General features: G+C 43.2%; 1 protein-coding gene across 4 annotated transcripts in view; it reads right to left on the reverse strand.

The window, feature by feature from the left end:
* SCARF1 (scavenger receptor class F member 1) overlaps positions 1-23583 on the reverse strand; it is a 241283-nt gene that overhangs the window by 40647 nt on the left and 177053 nt on the right. For all 4 annotated transcript variants that reach the window (XM_069226115.1, XM_069226113.1, XM_069226111.1 and 1 more), the window contains 2 exons: positions 14869-14987; positions 13466-13600 (listed from right to left, as the gene is read on the reverse strand). In XM_069226115.1, the coding sequence (XP_069082216.1) occupies positions 13466-13600; positions 14869-14987 (254 nt within the window). The remainder of the gene's footprint in view (positions 1-13465; positions 13601-14868; positions 14988-23583) is intronic.

Consider the following 23583-nt stretch of genomic DNA (forward strand, 5'->3'; position numbering starts at 1 on the left):
ATTCTCACCCCAGATTTTGGAGGAGAGGGGGAGAAGGGGCGATCCCCCCCCCCAGATTTTGAGATGGCAACTGAAAAAAAAAACATCACCCATGTCTCGTTCAAGCGCTGTGGTGCAAACTGTGGGGGCTCCCAGGCCTCTTTATTTTGTTACTTATTTAATTGTTGTCATTGAGGTGTTGAACGCATCCTAAATCGTTCTATTTGAGCCAGCACAGTAAAAGAATGCAGCAGATGTAATTTTATGTTAATGTTACTGCTGGTTCAGCTGACTTGAGAAAAAGAAGGCTCATGATTAAATATTTATTAGAACATTGGAATGCTGGGGGCTCCATTGAAAACAATGGAGTGCTGCGGGCTTTTACAGGCCGGTAAAAGCCCGCAGCGCCAACATTCCAATGTTCGCTTTGTTCACAGCAACAGCTGTGAACAAAGCCTCACGGAGCCCAAGGGGATTATCCCCTCGGGCTCCGTGAACATTTTTTTTTTTAATAGAACATTCTGCCCTGTGTTGCAGAATGTTCTAATAGCCTTAGAACCTGCCATAGCGGGATCTACCGGCTATTAAAGTCCCTCTCCCTTGTTAAATGCCCTCGCCTTCGGCTCGGGCATTTAACGCGGGGAGCGGGCCTTTAATAGCCGGTAGAGCCCGCTACGGCGGGTTCTAAGGCTATAGCAAAAAACAAAAGCTGGTGGATACTGCATCTAACCATAGATGCTTCACCTTACACTATACCCAGGCAACAGAATGGATCCTAAATAGTTAAACAACATTGCTCCTAGGTGCAAGTATGAGGTGGCTTGTGAATCCACGCTAACTTTATTTTGCCCTGGAAGTGATGATGGACCCACATGTAAGCGCCACCTTTGCAGAGCCAATGTCAGTTCCTATCTTCTGTGCTTTAGTACGTGGATCAGGAGCTTCCTCCCACTTTTTCATTACCAGTTCCAATTTTTTCTCAGAATTAATCTTTTTTCCAGTGTGCACTGGAACTATGTCCCCCATAAAACTAAAGAGATTAAGGGGGTTATTACAACTTTGGAGGAGGTGTTAATCCGTCCCAAAAGTGACGGTAAAGTGACGGATATACCACCAGCCGTATTACGAGCTCCATAGGATATAATGGACTCGTAATACGGCTGGTGGTATATCCATCACTTTACCGCCACTTTTGGGACAGATTAACACCTCCTCCAAAGTTGTAATAACCCCCTAAATCTTGGAAGGCATATCTCAAACAAATGTTTGTGACAGACCCACAAGTTATGCCTCTGGTGCTTTGCTTGGAGTGGGGACATGATTGCAAGTCCTGAGAGGAGTGTGCCTTATGGTTCTGAAGGTGATCCAGGGACAAGCTGTACATCGCTGAATACAGAAAGAAGCCATGGAAGTCCCTCTCCTGGTCGAAGTGGGCTCACTCCTGCTGACTAGGCCATTCCAGAGGCAAGTCCTAATTGTGGTCCCAGATTTCCAGTAAGTCAAAGTCAAATCAAAAGCACAAGAAGGCTAAGCAGATTTCGTTCGAGTCCTGCCACTCTCAGCCAGAGAAGTTGTGAAGGCAGCAGTTGATTCCGCATCTGATCCGAATGCACTCCAAGTTTCGGGGTCATCACCAACATTGTAACAGATTGAGGCCTACAAATAGGGAATATTATGAATCTCTGGCACTCTGCTGGCTCCCTCTGTTGTGCCTTCAGGCCCCAAGGATCCGTGCAGTCCTCAAGTCGGGCTACTACTACCAGCAGGTCTGCCATAGTCACCGTCGGTGCCTCCTGACTCCTTCTTGGACTCCCCTCCGATGTCAGAGTCGACTTCTAATCTGGCACTGAAACCCATGCCAGTCCCTTTGAAGTAGATGCCGCAACAAAGTGCAGGAGCAGTGCTGTTTAAATCTTACAGATACAGCCTAGCATCTGGGAGTATTCTATTCTATTGGTGAGAATCTGCGGTAAGAAGTATGCATCAGAAAAGTGTAGTGACTGAACTCCAGAGTCTAACAGTAATTGAATGACAGAACTTGAATAACTCAACACAAAGCACTGGCTTATGGTGTAAAACGGAAGAGAGACGGATACAACTCCACAGTGTATTAACTGCACAATATGCAACCTTAGATTCAATTTCAGATTCCCTGGGTACCAAACTGGATGTGCCATGGCTTATCTCCTTACTTCACTATATATCATTTTCCTTAACCATCCAATTTCATAGCACATTGAAGTAACTGATTACAGGATCTCCACTAAGATCTGCACTATACTAAACCCTCTATACACAGACATATACTTCAAATAAAATTCCTTTATATTTATTAACAGTATAGTTATATAAAGAGAGAATATGAAAAACGGACATATTTTGGTTACTCGTGGCCATGTGGTCAGGGCATGGTGCCATTTATAAATGTTTCATGCTTAAAAATATTACTTTCCATAAATGACACTCAAGTCAGTGACGTCATCGTACATACTTAACTGAGATACCCGGAAATAGTGTTTTTTTTAAAGGTCTTTATCATATTTTTCCATGGAATTTTTGGCCCTTACTACATCTTTTAATGGTTCTGCGTTTGTTTTGGCTTTTAGAGCGACGCCCACCTCTGGGTCAGCTCTAACCCAGGTTGTCGGTTCCTTCCCAGAAATGTACTATTTTCTTCGTCTTTGAGTGCCAGGCCAACCGTCCTACACTCACCGTAGTGTTCTGGCGGGTGTCAAGGCAGCGGGGTCGGGCTCCTCGCTTCCCCAGGCAGGGATCCCGCCTAGAATCTACATATCAGGAGCGCGTAAGGATTCTGAAAGCGATCTAGAGGCCTTCTGTAAGAAAACTGCGCTCCCTGAAACGGAGACGGTTTACGTACACTATGCAGACAAGGTTTGCATGACGGAGAGCAACGCCCACAAGACCCACCTATACTCAGGCCACTGAGGTGAATTATTTGTTGTGAAAAAATAATATATATGTATTCAGTCAGTTGGAAAGCAACCGTGTGCCAGATGCACACACACACTGATGACGTCGCGGAGGGAGATGTCTGCCCTGGGGTGTTTTAAATAACCCTTGATTGACTGGTGTCAGGTGATCTGCACAATATTATCATGAGTGTCTCCTGGGGCTGATTCTCTAAAGGGGCCTCTTGAAAGCAGAAGCACAGAGAAGTCCTGCATTGACAACAGCTTCGTTTGAATCATGGTACGAGCTTTAGCGAATTCAGTGATTCAAGAAAGCACGGCCGAGAATAGCCCTCCAGTCACGTACTAGTTAACAGATAATGCAGCAATTGACTTCCTCCCCATCCTTGCAGAGTACAAATTTCAAGAAATACTTGAAATAAAACGCCGGAGACTGTGTTGCATAGAGCTTGCTGCATGAGCCGGCGGGTTAAGTGTGTATCAAAAAGGACTATTTGATGAGAAGCATGTTCTTTTTAAATTGAACATTTCAAAACGCTGAAATGCACTCACCTATAATGGATCCCGATATGCTATCCTAGTTACCTTGACGAGTGAATCCACCAGGCCCTGCAGTTTATCCCACCTTAGCGGAAGGCGCTCAATGCCATACCAATTACAGACGTGCCTTGCAAATGCTAATTAACAATAACAACCAAAGAGCTTCAATTGCAGACAATCGCTGAAGTGTGATAGCTATTGCAAGGAGCCCGATAACAAGTCTAGCTTATTTTGAATCAAATAACAAATCAGTGTGTCTGCAACAGTCCAGTGCCGGGAAATTAAAATCTTTGAATATCGCCAGAATGTTATGTGACATACACAAAATGTTTAAAGTGTACCTGCGATGTTATTTCCTTGGAATATTCCAAGCATGATGATAATGTGCGGAGGAATAATTCAGTATTTCGCTGCTGAATCCAATTACAGTGTAGGGGTGGGTAGGTAATAGGTGCCCATTACCCTGGCTGCTGTGTGTGCACATGTATGTAAATCAGTAGGCGCACATAGGCATATACTTTACATTTCCCAAAAAGGAAGATGAGGTTGCACTGGGCCACGTCCAATTTATTAGGGAAACGTGACCTGAATCACTTGGGTTTTATGGGTTGATGTCTTGATCTGCAAAGGCCTTTTCAAACAGCCCTAATTACAGAAGTCTATATATTACATTGCAGGAAAATGGGAACATTAACCCGATGCCAGAATTGGTCGATTATTCCAGTCATTTCATAATCTAACGTGATGTGCAATTTAGACATCAATGGCTGTGAACTTTGAATTCGTCACTCTTTTTTACGTAATAGGAGACCTGTAGAATTACGGGAATGTGCAAACCAATCTCATTCTTTCAGATCAAATGTAAATGAATTGAACGTTTTATTCGTGCACTAAAAGAAGAATAAGTGGCCTTGGGCCCAAATGTAATAAAACATATTTCAGGAGATGCATAATCTATTTAGTGGTGTTTACTGTCTCATAACATTGTTCATTCATAAAATGCAAGCACCAAAATCCCCACTTGCATATGGTCAACATATAACAACATTTACAAAGACAAATATTCAAAACCAAACATGTACAGTCCAAGGAGGAACAAATAATTTTTGTTATTCACTGAGCGGCCCTTTCTTAGAGTGAGGTGATGGTTCATTCATATTAGGACAATTCTCCAGGACCATCATCAGGACCAAACATGGTGATGGTAGTAATCTATCATGATAATGGAGCTTTCAGACTAGTAGATACGATCCAAAATGTATCAGGCCTTGACAAGGGTCATAACCCTCGAAATTGAGATGAGACAAACACTACTGCTAATCCCAGGACAATGCTATATGGAACTGCACTTCCTCATGTAAAGTGTTCTTCTGATCGAGTCTGCACTAAATGAACCTTTTAAAAAGAAATGATTAAATAAATTAAAAAAAGAACCCTCTCCAGTTTGCAGCTTTTGTGTGCAGACACCACAAAGAAACAGCGGCATGACCAAAACAAGGAAGATGAAGAAACAACATACGTCCGCGAAGCGATGAGGCAAAAGAAAAAAGTAGTGCACCACACTAAGGTATATGGCTCATCGTGCAATAATCCATGTAACAAGGTCAGTCTTCAAGGTGGTAACAAAGCAGCCTCAAGGTAGGCCAAACGTAAAGCATTTACCAACGAAATCAAGGGAATTTCGAAAGGCAGGCCAAGGAACAAATGAAAGTGATGGGCGTGAGATGGGCGATGTGCAAGCCCACAGATGTAGATTACAATATGTCGAGAGACAGCGCCTACACGCTGCTGAGGCTCGACCTAAAGGCTAAACTTACAAGGACGCCTGGAAGCTGCCATCAAAGAAGGCAAAAGAAATTCAACTCACTCACAAGGAAGTGCGAGAGCATTAATCATACCCTAGAATTCAAAAACCATTTGTATGCCTAAAAAAACTACACAACACTGTGAGCCTTTTGATGATAAAAGTTTATTTTGGGTGTAAAATGCCCCCTCAGCAAAACCGCAATCTATGTACAATTTTTCCCCATCTGAATAGGTATTAGTGTGCAAAACAAACTCTACATCATTTATGTCTGCAAACGTATTATGTAGGTAAGTAACTTTTTTTATTCTGCAGTATGTGTGTTGTAGATTTCCATACTGTGCATCGACTTTAAAGCAGTACCAGCTGCCTCTTTGCTAAGACTGAAGAAAAATAGAAAAGATGAAGCATAAAAAGGTTTTTAAAACTATGTGACCAACTTGTGCTTCTTTCCTGGCTTGTAGATCTACACAGATGTGTTTTTCAAGGTGTAGACCAAAGTCTATTTTGCTGCTGTATAAATGCCTGCTAATGGAATGTTTCTTTAAAACATCAGAACATAGTCATAATGCTGCTGTAAAGCACAATGGATTATCGTTTAGGCTTCTGGGGGTGTTGTACTACAAAGTCATTGTCAGACTTCTGTCCTAAATATTGTTCACAAACATCTGGCTCTGTTAGAGTTATTAACGGAAAATCTACATGCAATGGACAATATTTTTCTGAACAATATTTAGGACACAATACTTATTTGAGCCGATATTTCTGCATATAATATATGATATAATCCTTACAGGTTGTTCACTTCTCAATAGGTACTAAAACATTATTTTGTTGGTTTGGTAGCACGTTGACAGATTTAGGGGGTGTTTGCTTTCTTTTTCCTATTTTATAGTGTTATGATAGCCTCTGCTTTGTCTCTTTTTTCAGCCTTTTATATAATGACACGTGCTTTGGATCTCTTTACATGAGTACCAGTTACATTACACAGGGTCAGTTATTTTTAGGCACAAGGAGATCTAGGGCCAGATATACAAAGCTTTTGTCTTGTCACGAACCGCCCGTTTCACAGAATAGGGCCATTTGCGATAAGAAAAAAGCATTTTGAGATGCACAGACCCAATTTTGCTATTCAGTAATCTATTTACCGAATCACAAAAAGGGTTTGTGAGTCACAATTAGTAAGGGGCGTTTCCTTCCTAATTGCAAGTCGCAGTGCAATGCAGGATTGTTTTGTGACCGTGAATGCAGACACAAAACAATCGCAGTTAGCACCAATTTCAAATTGGTGCTAACCCATTCGCAAATGAGAAGGGGTCCCCAAGGGACTCCTTCCCCTTTATGAATAGATGTGAAAATATTTTTTCAGAGCAGACAATAGTCCCAAGGACCACTGTCTGCTCTCAAAAAATAAAAAGATTACTTTTTTTTTTTTTAAAAGGCATCCCGTTATCCTTTGAGGAAAACGGGCTGCTTTTTAAAAAAAACTGCTTTATTGAAAAGCAGTCACAGATATGGTGGTCTGCTGTCACCAGCATGCCACCATCCCTGTGAGTGTGGCCATTCCAAATGGGGCCGCAAATTGCGACCTACCTAATGAATATTTATGAGGTAGGTTATTTGCGACCCTATAGAGAATCACAAACCGTGTCATTGACACTGTGGTACATCAGGTTTTGCGACTCACAATTTGCGAATCGCAAAACCTGATATTTGTATACATGGCCACTAGTGATTTGCTTAGAATCACAGGGTGTTGACTGAAAACAGCACCCCCCCTTTCCTAAGTCAGAAGCTAAAGCCACATCCTGTTGTGGTGTGTCTTCTTCATACAGTGACAAGAACAAATGGCATTGCTAATTATGCCATTCCCATTTTAGGCTCTTGAGTTTGTCAGTAAATTATTGTCTGAGGCTTTTAGCCCAATTTTGTGTTTCTACCATTTTGAGGGGAGGCCATCTTGTCAAAGGCATCACTGATGTTGTGGTGTACTTTTTTGAGTCCTAAGTGTATGGTGGTTCAGTTCTGGCAATGTTATCAAAGACATTAGAATCAAATCTTGTTCAAGACTCTGTTGGAACCTAGGGCCTTATTACAATCTTGGCGCATGGGATACTCCATCACAAACGATGACAGGCAGTTGATATATGACAGACCTTCAACTCTCTTTCAATAAGTTCATAAGGTGAGGAAACCAGACTCGATCTTGGAGAGCTCGTTTTGTGGCAATGATTGTGCAATGTCATTCATGGACCACTTCAATTATCTGTTGACAGACTCTCTAGAATGACAATTCTTGAACCCCTCAGGATAATTCCTTCTTGTATCACAAACAGTTAATCTTTGACATTTTTATACTTCTGATGCACGCTGTCACTGGTAAAGGGTCGAGTATGTTGGTTACATGACTGATGTGTAATAATGTCTTTCAGTTTTAACATGCCACTATCTTGACTCATGGCAGTGACAATTTGTTCCAATGAAATAGCAGCTGGTGTATTTGATTTCACAATGAAGTTCATGTAAGCCTCAGCCGTCTTTGATGGGGTCATTGACAACGTGCAGGGAAACTGGAGAAGTAGTCAGCAGGGTTTTGCTCTTTCCCTGGACGATACACAATTGTGTAGTTGTACTCCTGTAATCGTAGACCCCAACATAAAATGTGTTGGATTGCCAAAGATGGTCAGCAATGCTTGATGATCTGTCACAAGCATGAAAGCTATTCTATATAGGAACACGTGGAAATGTTCACAAGACCACACCACTGCTAAACTTTCTTTTTCAGGCTGGGAATATTCACGTTAAGTCTGGGACAAAGTTTTCCCTACAAGGGCCACAATATGTCTTCGAGCATTTGGTTGTCTGCTTTTCAGCTGAAGGATAGGGCCTAACCTAACCTAACTGGGCTAGCATCAACAACCAATTCTCTATGTAGTTTTGGATTGAAATATGCCATTTCAGTAGCGTTTCCAATACCTTGTTTGATTCTCTTAAGACCGTGCTCTAATTCATGTGACCACTGAAATAAAAAAATATTTTTTGTCAACTCTCTCAGTGGAGATCTCACAGTGGCAAAGTCTTGTATGTACCTGGAACAGTAACTAGCCATGCCAAGGAATGAACGTAACATGGAACCATCTTGTTGGGGTTAGGCAATTGACAACGCTTGTACTTTAGCTGGATCTGGTGTCATGCCCCCATCAGAAAAGATATGGCCAGAGAATTTTAGCTTTCTCTTATTGAATTCATATTTCTCAGCATTTAGCATTAAACCTGCATCAACAAGTAAACAACACACTTGACTTAGAGGTTTATCGTGATCCTTCTGTGTAGCACCAAAAACTAATATGTCATCACTATAGTTAAATGCATTCACAAAAGCCCGTATGATACGTCAAATCTGCAGCTGATGAAACACCTAAACTTAGTATTTTGTATCAAAACAGACCAACATGTGTAGAAAAGGTTGTAAAGTACCTGTAATTCTCCTTGAGTTTCAACTGATGATATCTTTTATTTAAATCAAGGAGAGAGAAGACCTTCACACCATTCAATTGTTTTATCATGTCAGCAATGTGTGGACTTGGATGTAATTCTCTTTCAATTGCCTTGTTTGTTTGACACATATCCCCACAGATGCGTACAGCTCCTTCACTGTCCTTTTTGGGCACTACCACTATAGGATAAACCCATGGCATTGGATCAGTAGAACGCTCAATGATATGCTTAAGTAACGGTTTGAGTTCCTTTTCAACAGCTTCTTGTAAATTAAATGCAACTTTTCTGTGTCTTTGAGCAACAGGGCTTGTATGCAGTTGTACTTTCATAGTCTTAAGTTTTCCTAACCCATGAAATAATGAAGGGAACTGACTTACTATTTAATGATGAGTATTCATGCTGTAGTTCACTGAGATCAGTCCCATATCAGCAGCTGTGCTGAAGCTGTATAAACAGGCACTTGATGCCATACCTTGAAATATGTAAATGGGTGTTTGCAATATTGTTTTATTGTATTTCATAGTCCCTATGAAAGAATCTTTATTTTTTAAGGGTGTTGATGCATCCCATGTGTACACTTTGCTTTTCAATGGCATCAGTCATGGCAATGTAGATAGTTCATTATATTTCTACTCAGGCATAATGTTTATTGATGCACCACTGTTGATGATGAAAGGTAATGTCTGAATGACTTAAAGTCCTTTTTCAAGTTGACTTTTCTTTGACTTGTATTTTTCTTCACATATGGCCAGTCCAACATATGCACATTTTTCTGAGGTAAATATTAACATTGAACAATCATCTTCGCCGGCTTCACTTGATATTGATACTGACACATTTTTTGTCAATGGTTTAGATGACGATTGACTTCGTTTGGTGTTGATTTGTCTCAACTGACATTGGCACTGTGTGCATGCGTTGAGGGTCTCTTCTGGAACGTTCGAATAGCCATTTTGCCTTCTCACCATGACACACTTACCTTTTCCTTTGCCTTGCAAAGGGTTACAAAATGGTCTCTTTACCAGAGCCTTTGCATATATGTCCAATGGAGGGATATTTACCTTCATGTGGAATCAATAATCCACATCTGAAAAAAGACTTGTTTTTCCTTGGCGACATCACCTTGTGTCCTTCAGCTTTGTATTTCTCCCTGTTTTTCAGGTTCATGACAAACTTATTTAGGGCACTTCTGGCCTCCACGTCGGGTGCTTGTTGATCAGTATGCTCTTCAGTTGTGGCAGCCATGCAAACTTTCTCCAGACAAAGAGTTTCTCTCTACATTGGTCGCCTGAATTAATCTGAAGTCCGTCAATAACCCTGAGATGTATTGCTTTCTCGTCATCGAAGGGTGGTGGCGGTTTCAAGAAGGCCACAGCATTATAACTTTTCAAGGGATTGGCCGACACTGCAACTGGAGCTCTCTCTGACTACATCAACCGTTCATCAGGATCTGTTCCATTCACCCCATCTGCCAGGCTCTGTGAAGTGCTGGCCTCAGGGTCATCTTTTATGGCTGCAGGAAATGTGGCCTCTGTCTTAGTCCTCATTGGAAGACGGGCCTTCTACTGGGTCTTTATCACTTCAGGTATGGACAGCTCAATAAGCAAAACCCCAGGCACTCCTCTTGGGGCCACCATTAGCAGCAGTATGATGCTTCTAATCAGTTATGGTAAGCAGATGACCTTTCATGTATCTGAATTTCTGCATTTTCAGGGTTTCTTTTTTGCTGACACCAGGTTGATCTCTACTTTGCAGCTCTTCTGATCACAATGTTATTGTGTAATTTGTGGTCACTATTTGCTGCCCTTTCAAATACTGGTTGTATCCGCCTTCAGCAGTAGTGTTCCATATACTGTATAGTTTTATACTGTGTATTCGAGCAGTACCTCTCTGTATGGCCTTGCTAGTAGTTTCTTGACCAATGATGCGTAGACTTCTCAGTGAAGCTTTCTTTACCTTCAACCTGCTTCACACCGGCTAGAGTTGCACTTTGACTCCACATACGCCAAACGTTGATTCTGTACTTCAAAGAAGGCACACATGGCACTCATGAGCAGTTTGCTTGGATCACAGCCAACTCTCTGGGAGAGCACTGTCGATCTTCGGGTTGTCTATCCCCTATCTCGTCGCAAGTTGTAGCATCCACCCCAGCCTGGGTGCCAGCCAATGAATACACCATACACGTAGCTATGTATTACAAGTCTTTATTCCAATGATGTAACGGATATCCCATGTGGCTCATTACAAGTTCCATAGCATATAATGCACTTTTAATAAGGTGGACGGGGTATCCATCACATTTGTGATGGAATAACCCATGCACCAAACTCTTAATCAGAAGCTTGTAATTTGCAGTGTAACAATTTGGCTGATGCATCATCATTAAATTACTCTCATAAATTTTAGCTGTAAGACACTGAGATTTTTTTTGTGGCATGGTTCTAAATAAATGTCCAGGTGCTACCTACAAGGTTAGAAAATTAAACCCAGCATCCCTCATTAGATGAAAAAAACACTTTGGGGGTCATTCTGACTTTGGCGTGCGGCGGAGGACGCCCGCCAAAGTCCCGCCGGCAGAATACCGCTGCGCGGGCAAAAGACTGCTGCGGTTATTCTGGGTTTCCCGCTGGGCTGGCGGGCGACCGCCAGAAGGCCGCCCGCCAGCCCAGCGTGAAACACCCTTCCATGAGGATGCCGGCTCCGAATGGAGCCGGCGGGGTGGAAGGGGTGCGACGGGTGCAGTAGCACCCGTCGCGATTTTCAGTGTCTGCATGGCAGACACTGAAAATCTTGGTGGGGCCCTGTTACGGGGGCCCCTGCAGTGCCCATGCCAATGGCATGGGCACTGCAGGGGCCCCCAGGGGCCCCACGACACCCCATACCGCCATCCTCTGCCTGGCGGCCAAAACCGCCAGGAACAGGATGGCGGTATGGGGGTCTGAATCCCCATGGCGGAGCAGCAAGCTGCGCCGCCATGGAGGATTCCCCAGGGCAGCAGAGAACTGGCGGTACACCGCCGGTTTTCCGTTTCTGACCGCGGCTGTACCGCCGCGGTCAGAATGCCCAAGGGAGCACCGCCAGCCGTTTGGCGGTGCTCCCGCGGTCGTTGGCCCTGGCGGATTTTACCGCCAGGGTCAGAATGACCCCCTTTGTTTTTTTGAAAGCCGCTATCTGCAACAAACCTCAACCATTTACATTCATGCTAAACAAATGTAAAATACCAGTTTTCTTCTGGCATTGTATTCTCTGTGCTGGATGTTCCACTCTACACCGTGAACCAGAAACTTCAGTAAAATGCTACACCTTCAAGAACAGTAACTCACTAAAGGTCAAGGGGAGCTGGGTAACCTGAAGACGATCTCCACTAGGCATCAGGAACCAAGAAGACAGCCTGAAGAATAGCATGGCCCAACCTTTTTCAGTATCAGATGTGTGCTAAATGACTGACCAACCTAATTTTCAGCTCCCAAGGGTCACTTTAAGGAAATTACAAGAAGGGATTCTTATATGATCTCATTCAAGCATCTAAGTAATTACTGTAGAATTAAGGACCAAATGTCTCTCTTTTCTTGTCAGACCTCACCTTTTGGACAAGCACAGGCAGGTGATTGTGTGGCATAGGCTCTCATTATTCTAATGAGACTACTGGATTTTGAGCAGCAAGATCGTCCACGGTGTGGGAGACTGAGTCTGACCCACTGTGGGTGACACCTGTCGCTCTAAATCCGGGTTTTGCTCCGGCTAACTAGCAGTGCCTCATCTTCACCAGGGGATAGTAATGATTGGGTAGCCGAGCACATGACATATTAGGCTTCTCAGGGAAGTCGTGGTCACTCAGGTCGCATCCGGTTCTCTCATTTACAATTCAGACTCATATATAAATGACAAACAGAAGCAGTATATGTTTTAATGATTGGTTTAATAAAACGACTGCATCTTAGATAGCAAAGCGTGAGCTTCAATAACCAGGACGACACAACATGACAGTATTAAAATGGTGACGAGAAGAGTGAAGCATAAGAATAACGCTATCATATTGTCACTATGATAGATGGATTATTTCCTATCTAAGTCATAATCTGAGCACAGCATGTTAAACTCTAACTCTCCCTTTCAGGTTCCTCCGGGAAGACATCAACTCTCATACCTGAGCAAAGGCCTGTAGTCTGCGTTAGCATCTGTAGCAAAGCATTCAGCAATCAGCATACAGTCGTGGTTGCCTGGCTGGAATCTCCCTCTTAACGTATAATGGGACTAGGAAGTGTTTTTATAATAACACAGCTGATGTTCTAAGAAAACGTCTCTATGTAAGGATGTGTATTTTTTACAAATGTTGGAGACTAAACTTCTACCACGTTCACCGACAATGTACCAAACTGTAGCCTTGAATGAAGCACAGAGTGATCAAGAATGTCTTGTTTGAGAACACAGTGCTAGACTAAGCAAAACAGTTAGATAGATGAAAAATAAAACAAGACCGTAAAATGGTTATTGTAAAAATAACAATGCGAAGCCGAATAAAATATATCTAGGTTAAAGTGCACAGCCGCCTAGTGTGTTAAAATAACGTGCATGGAGCTATAACTAAATTGGCTACACAACAAGTGTGGGGCAACAAGAGGACCCCTGACATATCAAAAACACTGCAAAAAAGTGGACAGATGGCATTTATGTCTTGTGACTTTTGGAACTAACAGAGATGTGATGCTCTTACCTTCTTGGGGTGGTGTGCAGTAGACAGGGTCTCCCTCATCAGTATCGAAAGACGAGAAGCTCTCATTGTCCCAGCCAGTAGAGGGAGACTCGATGAAACTGTGGTTAATGGGGATCTCTGTATCATGGTGAGACACTGAAGGGGAGAATCAGAAAATGGATATTTAGGACAACAGCTGCTACTGGACAGGAGAAACATGGCCATCTCATGCCCAGGGAAAACTTGCCAGCCCCCTGTTTGAAGGGAGACTCACTCTTCTTTACCAAATACATTGCCATATCTCATATTGTCTCATTTCAGCGCCCTTAAATATCCTGATACCTCCATCATCCCATAACATTTCTCTCCTAGGACAAACAATTTAACATCATATTCCCCCTTTCCTTCATCTTTCAGGAGCAACTGAGATGCAACCCCAATGGATCCATTTGTTACAGAAAGCCAGAGAGACACTTGATAGAGTGCAACCAGGATCTCAAGAGAGGCAATCAGCAGGAATTCAGTGGTTACAGGCAGCCTGGGGAAATGCTCAATGGAGTCCACCTAGGAGCGACTGAGGGGAGACCCACGGCACAGTACTGATTCCAGGCAGCCAGGACTGAGCTGTATAAATGCTACCATGGAGTGCCAGAAAGGTATCTCACAGGAATGCATAGGTGGCTAGTGTATACACTCTATAGAGAGCACCCAAGAGTGACAGGAGAGCATCAGCACCTGAAAGGGGAGAAACAGTGTCTACAGGAGGGTAACCACTTTGAAGGAATACAATTCTTATGTCAGATGAAGAGACGTAGAGGAGTTTAGAGCAGGTTAGGTGTAAGAGGATGGTGAAGAATCAGGGTTCAGAATACTAAAGACACTCTAAACGTCTATGCTGTGTACTTGATCTCCTGGGCTTGTCACTCTGGTGGAAGGGGTCAGGAGACACAGGTTCAAAGGAAGGAGTAGTTCAGAGGCTAGGTTTGTTGAGTGGTTTGATAAAGGGCTTAGGTCAAGTGACTGCCTGGTGGTCTTTTGCAGACTACAAGGACCCACAAAAACACTCACAACACTGAATCTACATGTAAGAATTGAAAAACAACAAAATATGCTGGCACAAAAAATGTATACCCAAATTATGCTTTTCCTTCCTCAGTTTGAATTAATCAAATTGCAGATCGGCAACAGCAAGTAACTTAGACTCCCCCTCACCTGAGAGAATGGGCTGAAGAGCTAAGGGTCAGGTGCCCACCTCTGAATTACATTATTATGCACAAACAAACAACATTAGAATGGCATACAGGTGAGTGATGCCACTGAAATCTACTAGAGGCATTGTGCTTGTTTCAAGAATGAAGATGAATTCAAAGAGGCAAAGAGACTACATGAGGTGACATTTTTTGTGTACTGAAATCTGTCCTTACCAGTGACCCAGGAGAGTCTTGAGCTTCCCATGGAGGTACATGGACACATGGCACTGAGATCTGCCACCATGCCCTGGAAGTGGTGTTTCACACCAGACATAGCGCCGCTATCAGCAGCCCTGCAAGAGAGGATCATCATCAACAACAGAGCGAGAAGATAAGGGATAACCAAGAGAAGACAAGAGATAGCCAAGGAGGCTGATGTTGATCTTTGTATGATACAGGAGTGTGGATGAATCTTGTTGGCTAACATGAACGGTCCAGGTGAATGCACATTCTTATGAGGTAAGAAAGATATTTGCAGTGATCGTGTTGCATATACAGTACAGCAAGGTATTTTCTTTATTTTCTGCTTTAAGACAAAGTTGTGCACTGTATCAAACAGCTGCCCTACACTGTCTTTTTTCACTTTTTCCTGTAGTCTCTGATATCCAAGTCGACCAGAGGACCAACCACACCATATAAGCAGCCGAGCAGTAGGCTGGCACTGGTAGGTTGTGTGCCTTTAGGGAGACGACTACAGACATGAATGTAAAATACATGCAACCTCTTACGATTGGACTTTCCTTTATTCCCTTCTGCACTCCAGGTATCAGAGTGTGCAGTACTGTAGCTCTCACTACAGGACCAGATAGTGACCACGTTTTTATTAACCTAGTAATTATTTTGTCCCTCCAGGGGCTACTAACCCTTTGAAGGGATATTTTCAAGTATCTGACTCTGGGACTAGAAAACAACATTCCTTTTAGCCTCGCCAGCATCTTCCTATTTGCCTGGAAAATGTTTCCTTAAAATAATCCCTTTTCTGAGTATCTCACTACCACACATTTCAAATAAGCAGTGGCAAATCCAATTGATATAGCATCGGCTGCCAACCTTTAGGCGTTGTCAATGCTTGCTTTAGTTTGTCTTAGTTTTTGCAAACGTTTATTGTTGGGGAAACTGCTTGACCCTCATCAATCTAAAAAACATTGGCTAAAAGGAAAATATATTTTTGGGTGTGTGTGACAAAATGGACATATTGCTATAGTAGTTCCAGGAACTTAAGGGAAACACTTTGTGTGTTGAGAAAACCAATTTGCCAAGGTCCATTTCTCCCTTTCCTTGAGAATGCCCAGTTTACTGTCGAGTTGTGGGTTATCAATAGGGGTATGGACCAGTTTACCCCTAATCAGTAATAGAAATCCAAGGAAATAGAGAACCCACTTTTAAAATATCAAAGGTATAATAGTATCTCAGTCCATAATTAGAAATGATGCATCAAATCCGCACGTTCAATTTGGGTGCATTTATTAATCTCGTACAATGAAGATTTCTTGGGAAGTACATAGAAAGACAGCCGACACGTGTTTCGCCCCTTTGCGGTGGGTTCACCTGGGGCTTTTTCAAGGCATAAAATGTTCATCAGAAAAAGACCTTGTATCTCCATGTGACATTCTCCCTTGTTTGTAGAGTAGGTCTCCTGCTAGTGAGAAGCTGGTATTGGATCCCCTCCTCCATACAGCCTGTGTTACTAGTGTGTTTTGGGGTGCAATTTGTTCACCACCCACCTTTCCCTCAACAAGCAACATTAAGGTGCAGCAGTCATTGGCTCCTATGTCCAGATTCACTAACAGGATACATTGAGCTTTGGGGTCCAGCACTGGAGTCCCATGCCTGGAGCACCCGCAAGCAGTTTCTTGGCAACGCTGTGAGGGAACAGAAAAAGGCAGGCCTCGCTGGTGCAAGAAAAAAAGCTGCAAGTGAGTACAGCTAAGATAAAGGGCCTGATTACAACTTTGGAGGACGGTGTTAATCCATCCCAAATGTGGCGGATATACCACCCGCCGTATTACGAGTTCCATAGGATATAATGGACCCGTAAAACGGAGGGTGGTATATCCGTCACATTTGGGACGGATTAACACCCTACTCCAAAGTTGTAATCAGGCCCAAAGTCCCTCTTCTCTGTAACCTTAAGTTTAATATCAAAGGCCAAGGGTACATGATGGTAATAGTGAAAAAGCAAAAAGTGAAAAAACACAACAAAAATATTAATTTCACTTACAGGTCATTTTAATTGTGTGTATTGTTAGATGTTCCTGCATATTGTGAAAAGTCTTGAGACTCCCCAGGGCACCAGAAAATTGTTAGCATGACCAGTAGGTGTAGTGACATTGAAAACTGTTTTGTTTTTTTCAGTACTAGTATCTCTAACATGTGGTAGCAAAATGCTGGTATCTTCGGGGCACCAGCAGACCTCTGCTGCAATAATTGCAGTTCACACCAGACTTTTCCTATCACTTTTTCAAAGGAATCTTGTTGTCAGCAGTGAAGCACTTTTGTCTCATCTCTTGCTTTCATTGGCTTTGACCTTGCATTGCCATATTTCCAGATTAGAGGTGGTACCGATTACCTACTTGGGCCCAGAACACAAGAATAACACACAATCTATTCCGTACAATAGGCCAATTAGTATACATCGGAACGTTAACTTCCAGAATGAGTCCCAATCTCAAACAATAGCTCCTTCTTTGAACCAATATAACCAACCCTCCTTTTCACCACATAATCTTTCTCCAGATAAAAAAGTTCTAAATCCCACTCTATGTAAGACAGCAAGTAGTGCTATGCGTAGGGCAGCGAATACCTATCCCTATTTAAATCCAGGGAGAAATACAACTAGCAGGCCTAGATCCCCGAATTTCGCTTACCTCCCTAGTGACCTGTTACATCTTCCCCCGGAGGCTACACCATATGTTGTGGTCTTGGCCAATGTCCCACCGATAGATGGTCAACAACGAGAAACATGGACGTCCTTGAGAAACAAGGCCCTCAATTGGATCTGGGCCCGAATGGGCCCTGGAATGGTGAGGACTCTTTTTGATGATATAAAAATGGTCAGAAGAATTAAATGGATAGGAAACAGCAGGAAAGCGCTGACTGGAGATTGTGTGGTCCTTTCTTTTGGCTCACCGAATCTAGTGAATAGGATTATTCATGACCTAGGAGCCAGACAAGTTACTCTACAAGGAATCTCGCTACTACCCCTGGGATATTTCTATCAAAGACCAGTGGGGAATAACTCCATCTATTCACAGCGAGCTGTAGCACCCTCATCCAGCCCAGACTTATCTATAACGTGCAACAGATTCTATCCTCTTTCAACGCTGGAAAATATAGATTGACTCGATATGAAACAGTTAGCTCTCCATGATAGAGTAGCACAGACAATACATAGATCAGGGACGGAACTACAAAAGGAAGGTACATCACATACAACGGTTTCTATAAGGAATGAGATATTACCTCATCTAAGCCAGTGCGATGATGATTCCAGAAATTAACCAAATACCCCTCAGGGCGATATCCCCCCTCCTTCCCGAAAGGACCAGCCCTGTAACTTTAAACAGAATCTTAACCAGAAACCTGAAATAGTCTTACTATTTTGGAATATTGCAGGTCTAGCAAATAAGTTAGGCAATGAGATCTGGGCTAACTTTTTAGAAGACTATTCATGTGTTTGCCTATAAGAGACATGGCTTTTAACTCCTGCCCATCTAAATGGCTACAAAACATTCCATACTCCTGCCGAGCAGTCCAGGTATGGTAGACCTAAAGGGGGACTGTGTACATATATCTCCAATAAGTTGTCCTTACAGAATTTAGAGATGCAGTTTATGAGTCCACACTACCAAATGATAGAGCGTGACTTAGACCACAAGACCCACTTAGTCATTATTAATTTTTATAACAACGTTGCTCCAGGAGAATTTTCCAACATTCTCGTGGAAATGGGAAATGACCTAAAAAAAAATATGTGGAAAAAACAATTGCGAGATCCTATTGGTTTGGGGTGGTGATTTTAACGTCCATCCGTGTAAAGAAACTTCTGATAAGATATGTGGTTGGTCTCGGAAGGTGCAGATGCAAGCCTCCATTTCTCTTACAACACTCAAGGAGATGAAATGAATCTACTGGCCCAAACCTATAACCTATCTTTTGTAAATGAATTATTTTTGGATGAACCACAGTTTAAACCAACATATAACTGAAGGGGCGTAAATACTGTGATCGATTATGTCCTAATGTCAACCCACTTCGCACACTATCTTACAAACTATACCTTGCATGACATCGCAGTTAGTGATCACTACCCCCAGAGTATGAATCTCCTACTATCCCCTCTTTTAGCAGCTAGGGAAGATAGTATTACACTGGTAGACGACATTGAACTGGTCCCGCGCAATGGATATACTATGAAGTGGTCACAGACAGACCCCAAGGTTCTGTTGAAACAGATAATGGCCCTGATTCTAACCCCGGTGGTCATCGACCGCCGGGGCGAGGGTCGGCGGGAGCACCGCCGACAGGCCGGCGGTGCCCCGCAGGGCATTCTGACCGCGGCGCTTTGGCCGCGGTCAGAAAGGGTATACCGGCGGTCTCCCGCCGGTTTACCGCTGCCCTCAGAATCCCCCATGGCGGCGCAGCTTGCTGCGCCGCCATGGGGGATTCTGACCCCCCCTACCGCCATCCTGTTCATGGCGGGAAAGCCGCCATGAACAGGATGGCGGTAGGGGGGGTCGCGGGGCCCCTGGGGGCCCCTGCCGTGCCCATGCCAATGGCATGGGCACGGCAGGGGCCCCCGTAAGAGGGCCCCGCAAGGTATTTCAGTGTCTGCCTTGCAGACACTGAAATACGCGACGGGTGCTACTGCACCCGTCGCACCTTCCCACTCCGCCGGCTCGATTACGAGCCGGCATCCTCGTGGGAAGGGAGTTTTTCCCTGGGCTGGCGGGCGGTCTTTTGGAGACCGCCCGCCAGCCCAGGGAAAAACTCATAATACCCTCCGCGGTCTTCTGACCGCGGAGCGGTATTATGGGGGCGGAATTCTGGCGGGCGGCCTCCGCCGCCCGCCAGGATTAGAATCACCCCCAATATGCCAATGTAAACACACTTTTGCAGACTGTTTAAGAGAGAACCCACAACCAGGGCAATGTCTAAGTGCGTTTACGATGATCACTCAAACCATAAAAGAAGCCCTCACTATCAGAAGCGGTAAGATAGGGAAAAAAAGGACATGCGGATGGTTTGACCATAATTGCACCCAAGCACATAAGAGATTGAAACAGGCTTTAAATGCCCAGAAAAGGTGCTTAAGTGATATCCGTAAACGCAGACAGGAATATAAGACAGCAATAAAGGAAAGGAAACGGACTATGAAATCAACCTTGTGGGAAACTCTATATCTCTATATCTCATATAGCAAGTCGTAAGAAAGATAACATACTCTTTTGGCAGACAATAAATTCCCCCGTGTTAGGGGAGAAAGACATTCCCAGAATGGAAATTGCCATCTCTGAAGAAGACTGGGTTGCATATTTCTCCAAAATATACTCATTAGCTAGTGATATAACAGACCGCACACATGATCATGATTCACAGGAAGGGCCGCGCCTGGTTATAACCCCCCAATTTAGCCTTCAGGAGGTAGAGGAAGCTGCAATAATAAGCAAATCAGGGAAAGCGCCGGGCCCTGATGGTGTCCCGATTGACATATTCAAGGCCAATATAGAGCTGTGGGGACCTGTATTGACACAGACACTGAGGGCTATCTGCATATGCGGACCCCTACCATCTTGGAGAGATTCCAACATTATCCCAATATACAAAAAGAGTGACCACCTTAATCCAGCCTGCTACAGGCCAATCTCCCTGCTGGACACAACAGCTAAATTAGCAGGGAGAATAATACTGAACAGGCTGCAAACATGGGCGGAAGAAAAGAACGTTTTATCCCCGGTCCAGTATGGATTCAGGAAAGGAATCGGAACAGTGGAGCAAAGTTTAAATTTAAGCCTCATTATTGGAAAGTATTCTAAGATCAGAGCAGGCAATCTCTACCTGGCCTTTATTGATTTATCATCAGCTTTCGACTGTGTAATTCATGACAAATTATGGGACATTTTAAATAGCATGGGGGTAGAACCGGCCTTAATTCAATTTATTCGTGAAATGTACACAGGGTGCAGAGCAAGAGTGAGGTATGGCTTAAAAGGGGAATGTACTCGCCCCTTTGGTCTATACAGAGGAGTGCACCAAGGCTGCGTTCTTGCTCCACTCCTATTTTCAATGTATATAAATAATCTAGATAAAGAATTGGTCACTAAGTGTAAAGATCTACCCCAAATAGACAACCGACCAGTTCTGGCATTACTCTACGCAGACGACGCAGTATTAATGGCCAGGACCCCAATAGCTCTCCAGAAACTCCTAACTACCTGCATCACATACATGTCACAGCTGGGTCTTACTGTCAATTGCTCCAAAACTTTTATCATGAACTGTGGAGGGAAGCACGGTAAGACTTATAACATCACTATTGCAGAAAGCCAGGTCGAAACCGCGCAAACCTTCTCGTACTTGGGCATAATGTTCGATAAGCTGGGTTCCTGGGCCAACGGCAGGAAGACGAAGAGAGTGCACCTGATTAAAACAACAATGGCATTACAACTCTTTTCCAAAAGGCTTGGGGGGATTACACCGTCAAACATGATAAAGATTTATAAAGCCAAGTGTATTCCGGCAGCTACGTATGGGGCAGGAATTTGGGGACATACAAATTGTGACTTAATGCAGACAGTGGAAAATGATTTTTTAAGACACCTACTGAGGGTACCAAATGGCACTTCATCGTATGTCATTCATTCGGAACTCGGGGTTCCCTTTATTGTAGACTTGATAAAGATCCAGCCACTGCTATTATGGCATAAAGTTTGGACCTCGGAACATACCGGTTTTAATAAGGTTATCCTGATTGATTGTATGAAGTCATTATATACATCAAGGGTACCATGGTTAAAATACATTAGGACCTTTTTCGAAAAAATGGGCAATAAAGACTACTACACAAACCCTCTTTTGCTGGGGAAGATATCTAGGAAGGACCTGAGTATTCTGGCATTAAAGTATCTAGAAGACATACATTGGAGGGCTGAATAAAAAAAAAACACTGTCATTCATAACCAAATAATTTTGACGGTTGAGGGCATGCAGCCGTATTTGGCAAACGTGGTACACCCTCGCCATCGCTATGTACTTACTAGATTCAGGCTAGACACGTTTCATCGTCTAGTTTCATTTCCAATTATGAACGATTGGTCCACCTCGTTAAAACCATGCCCCTGTGATGCAAAGACACCTCAATCCACAATTCATGTGATTTTATTCTGTAATTTCTATGCCCACCAGAGGAAGCGCACTTTTAAGGTCAATCAATCTCCCCCAATGTCGTACAGCCTATGCCTGCCTTCAGTCACTATCTTCTTTAGAGATCTGTGGAACTTTGGCTAACTTTTTATGTACTGTATTAAAGATAAGGAAATCTATGGGGACGGCAATGTAATTGTAATTTACTGTAACAGGGCTTTTTATCGATCCATCAGACAGTTTATTGTTGTGTGCTTTTTATTCTTTTATTATTTATTTTTTTATATATTGAAATGTATTATAATTGGAGATTTTCTATGACTTGTATTACTTTTAAGACTTGCTGAAAGTCGAATAAAGTTTTTCTTCTTCTTCTACTTGGGCCCAAAACTGTGTACTTAGCAGACCATGGGCCTGATTTAGAATTTGACAGAGTATTTTGTCACAAATGTGATTTTATTGTATGCCTGGAAGACTGTCGGCTTTCTATTGGCAGTGGCCCGTTGGCTCATTTGATGGAAAGCTTACTCCAACAGCCTAACACAGTGCTGCCCATCGGAGTAAAGGCATCACACTACCCGCCCTATTTAAGACAGATAGTCTTATGTTCTTTTTTCATTTTATACAATGGTCAAAGTTAGATGGGAATTCATACCTCACTCTTGACGGACAGTCATTCTTTGTATTGGAATGGATGGGTACAGGTCAAATTGTACACAGTGGTCTCACCTCAAGAAAGATAAAGATCGATACAGGGTAGAAAGAGGGCTGTGTGTTGGCCCACTGCTTCTGTTTTACAGATAGTAGATATGTTTAAAGCCATTAAAATCGAGGGAATTGTCCTCTAAATTTAGGCAAACTGACCCCACGTCTTGGCACTACGTAGATCACACTACAGCTGGCCTGGAGGAATCCCCAAGTTAGTCAATAAACAATTAATGTAATTAAACTACCAGTTCTAGCTTTTAGTAATAAGAAATGAAAGATGGTATGTGGGGAAATTACTGTAGAGACGAAAAGGAAATAGTGCTACCTTTTGAGTGTGGATTGACAATAAAACAATTTACAATAAAAGCTCACCGAAGGAACACTGAGCTCATTTAAAGACTGACGGCCAGATTTATAATCTGGCAGAAGTTATAGTGTGCCAGATTCAGAAATGACCGCTAAGCAGGTGGTCATTTCTTAATGCACTGCCAGCAACCGCTGACATGGTGGTTACTGTCAACATGATAGAGGCCTGCGCTAACCTGTTTTCCTTTTCAAAAATAAAAACAAAATGCTACCCTCACCATGGGAGTCCTCTCCCATAGTGAGGGGAGCATTTATAAGTTTTCACTGCCCCTTACTGCCAGGGTTTTCCCTGGCAGTGATGGGCAGTGAAACTTGACCTATAATTCTACACATCTAAATTAGGTGGGTGGAATTAGAGGTCTCCCTCTGACTGCCCTAACTCCACAGAACTATTAGAGGGGTTTAAGCACAGCAGAGACAGAGTAGTCTCTGCCATGATCAAACGAAAGGTCC

Source organism: Pleurodeles waltl, chromosome 3_1, assembly GCF_031143425.1.
Source record: "Pleurodeles waltl isolate 20211129_DDA chromosome 3_1, aPleWal1.hap1.20221129, whole genome shotgun sequence".
Lineage (NCBI taxonomy): Eukaryota > Metazoa > Chordata > Amphibia > Caudata > Salamandridae > Pleurodeles > Pleurodeles waltl.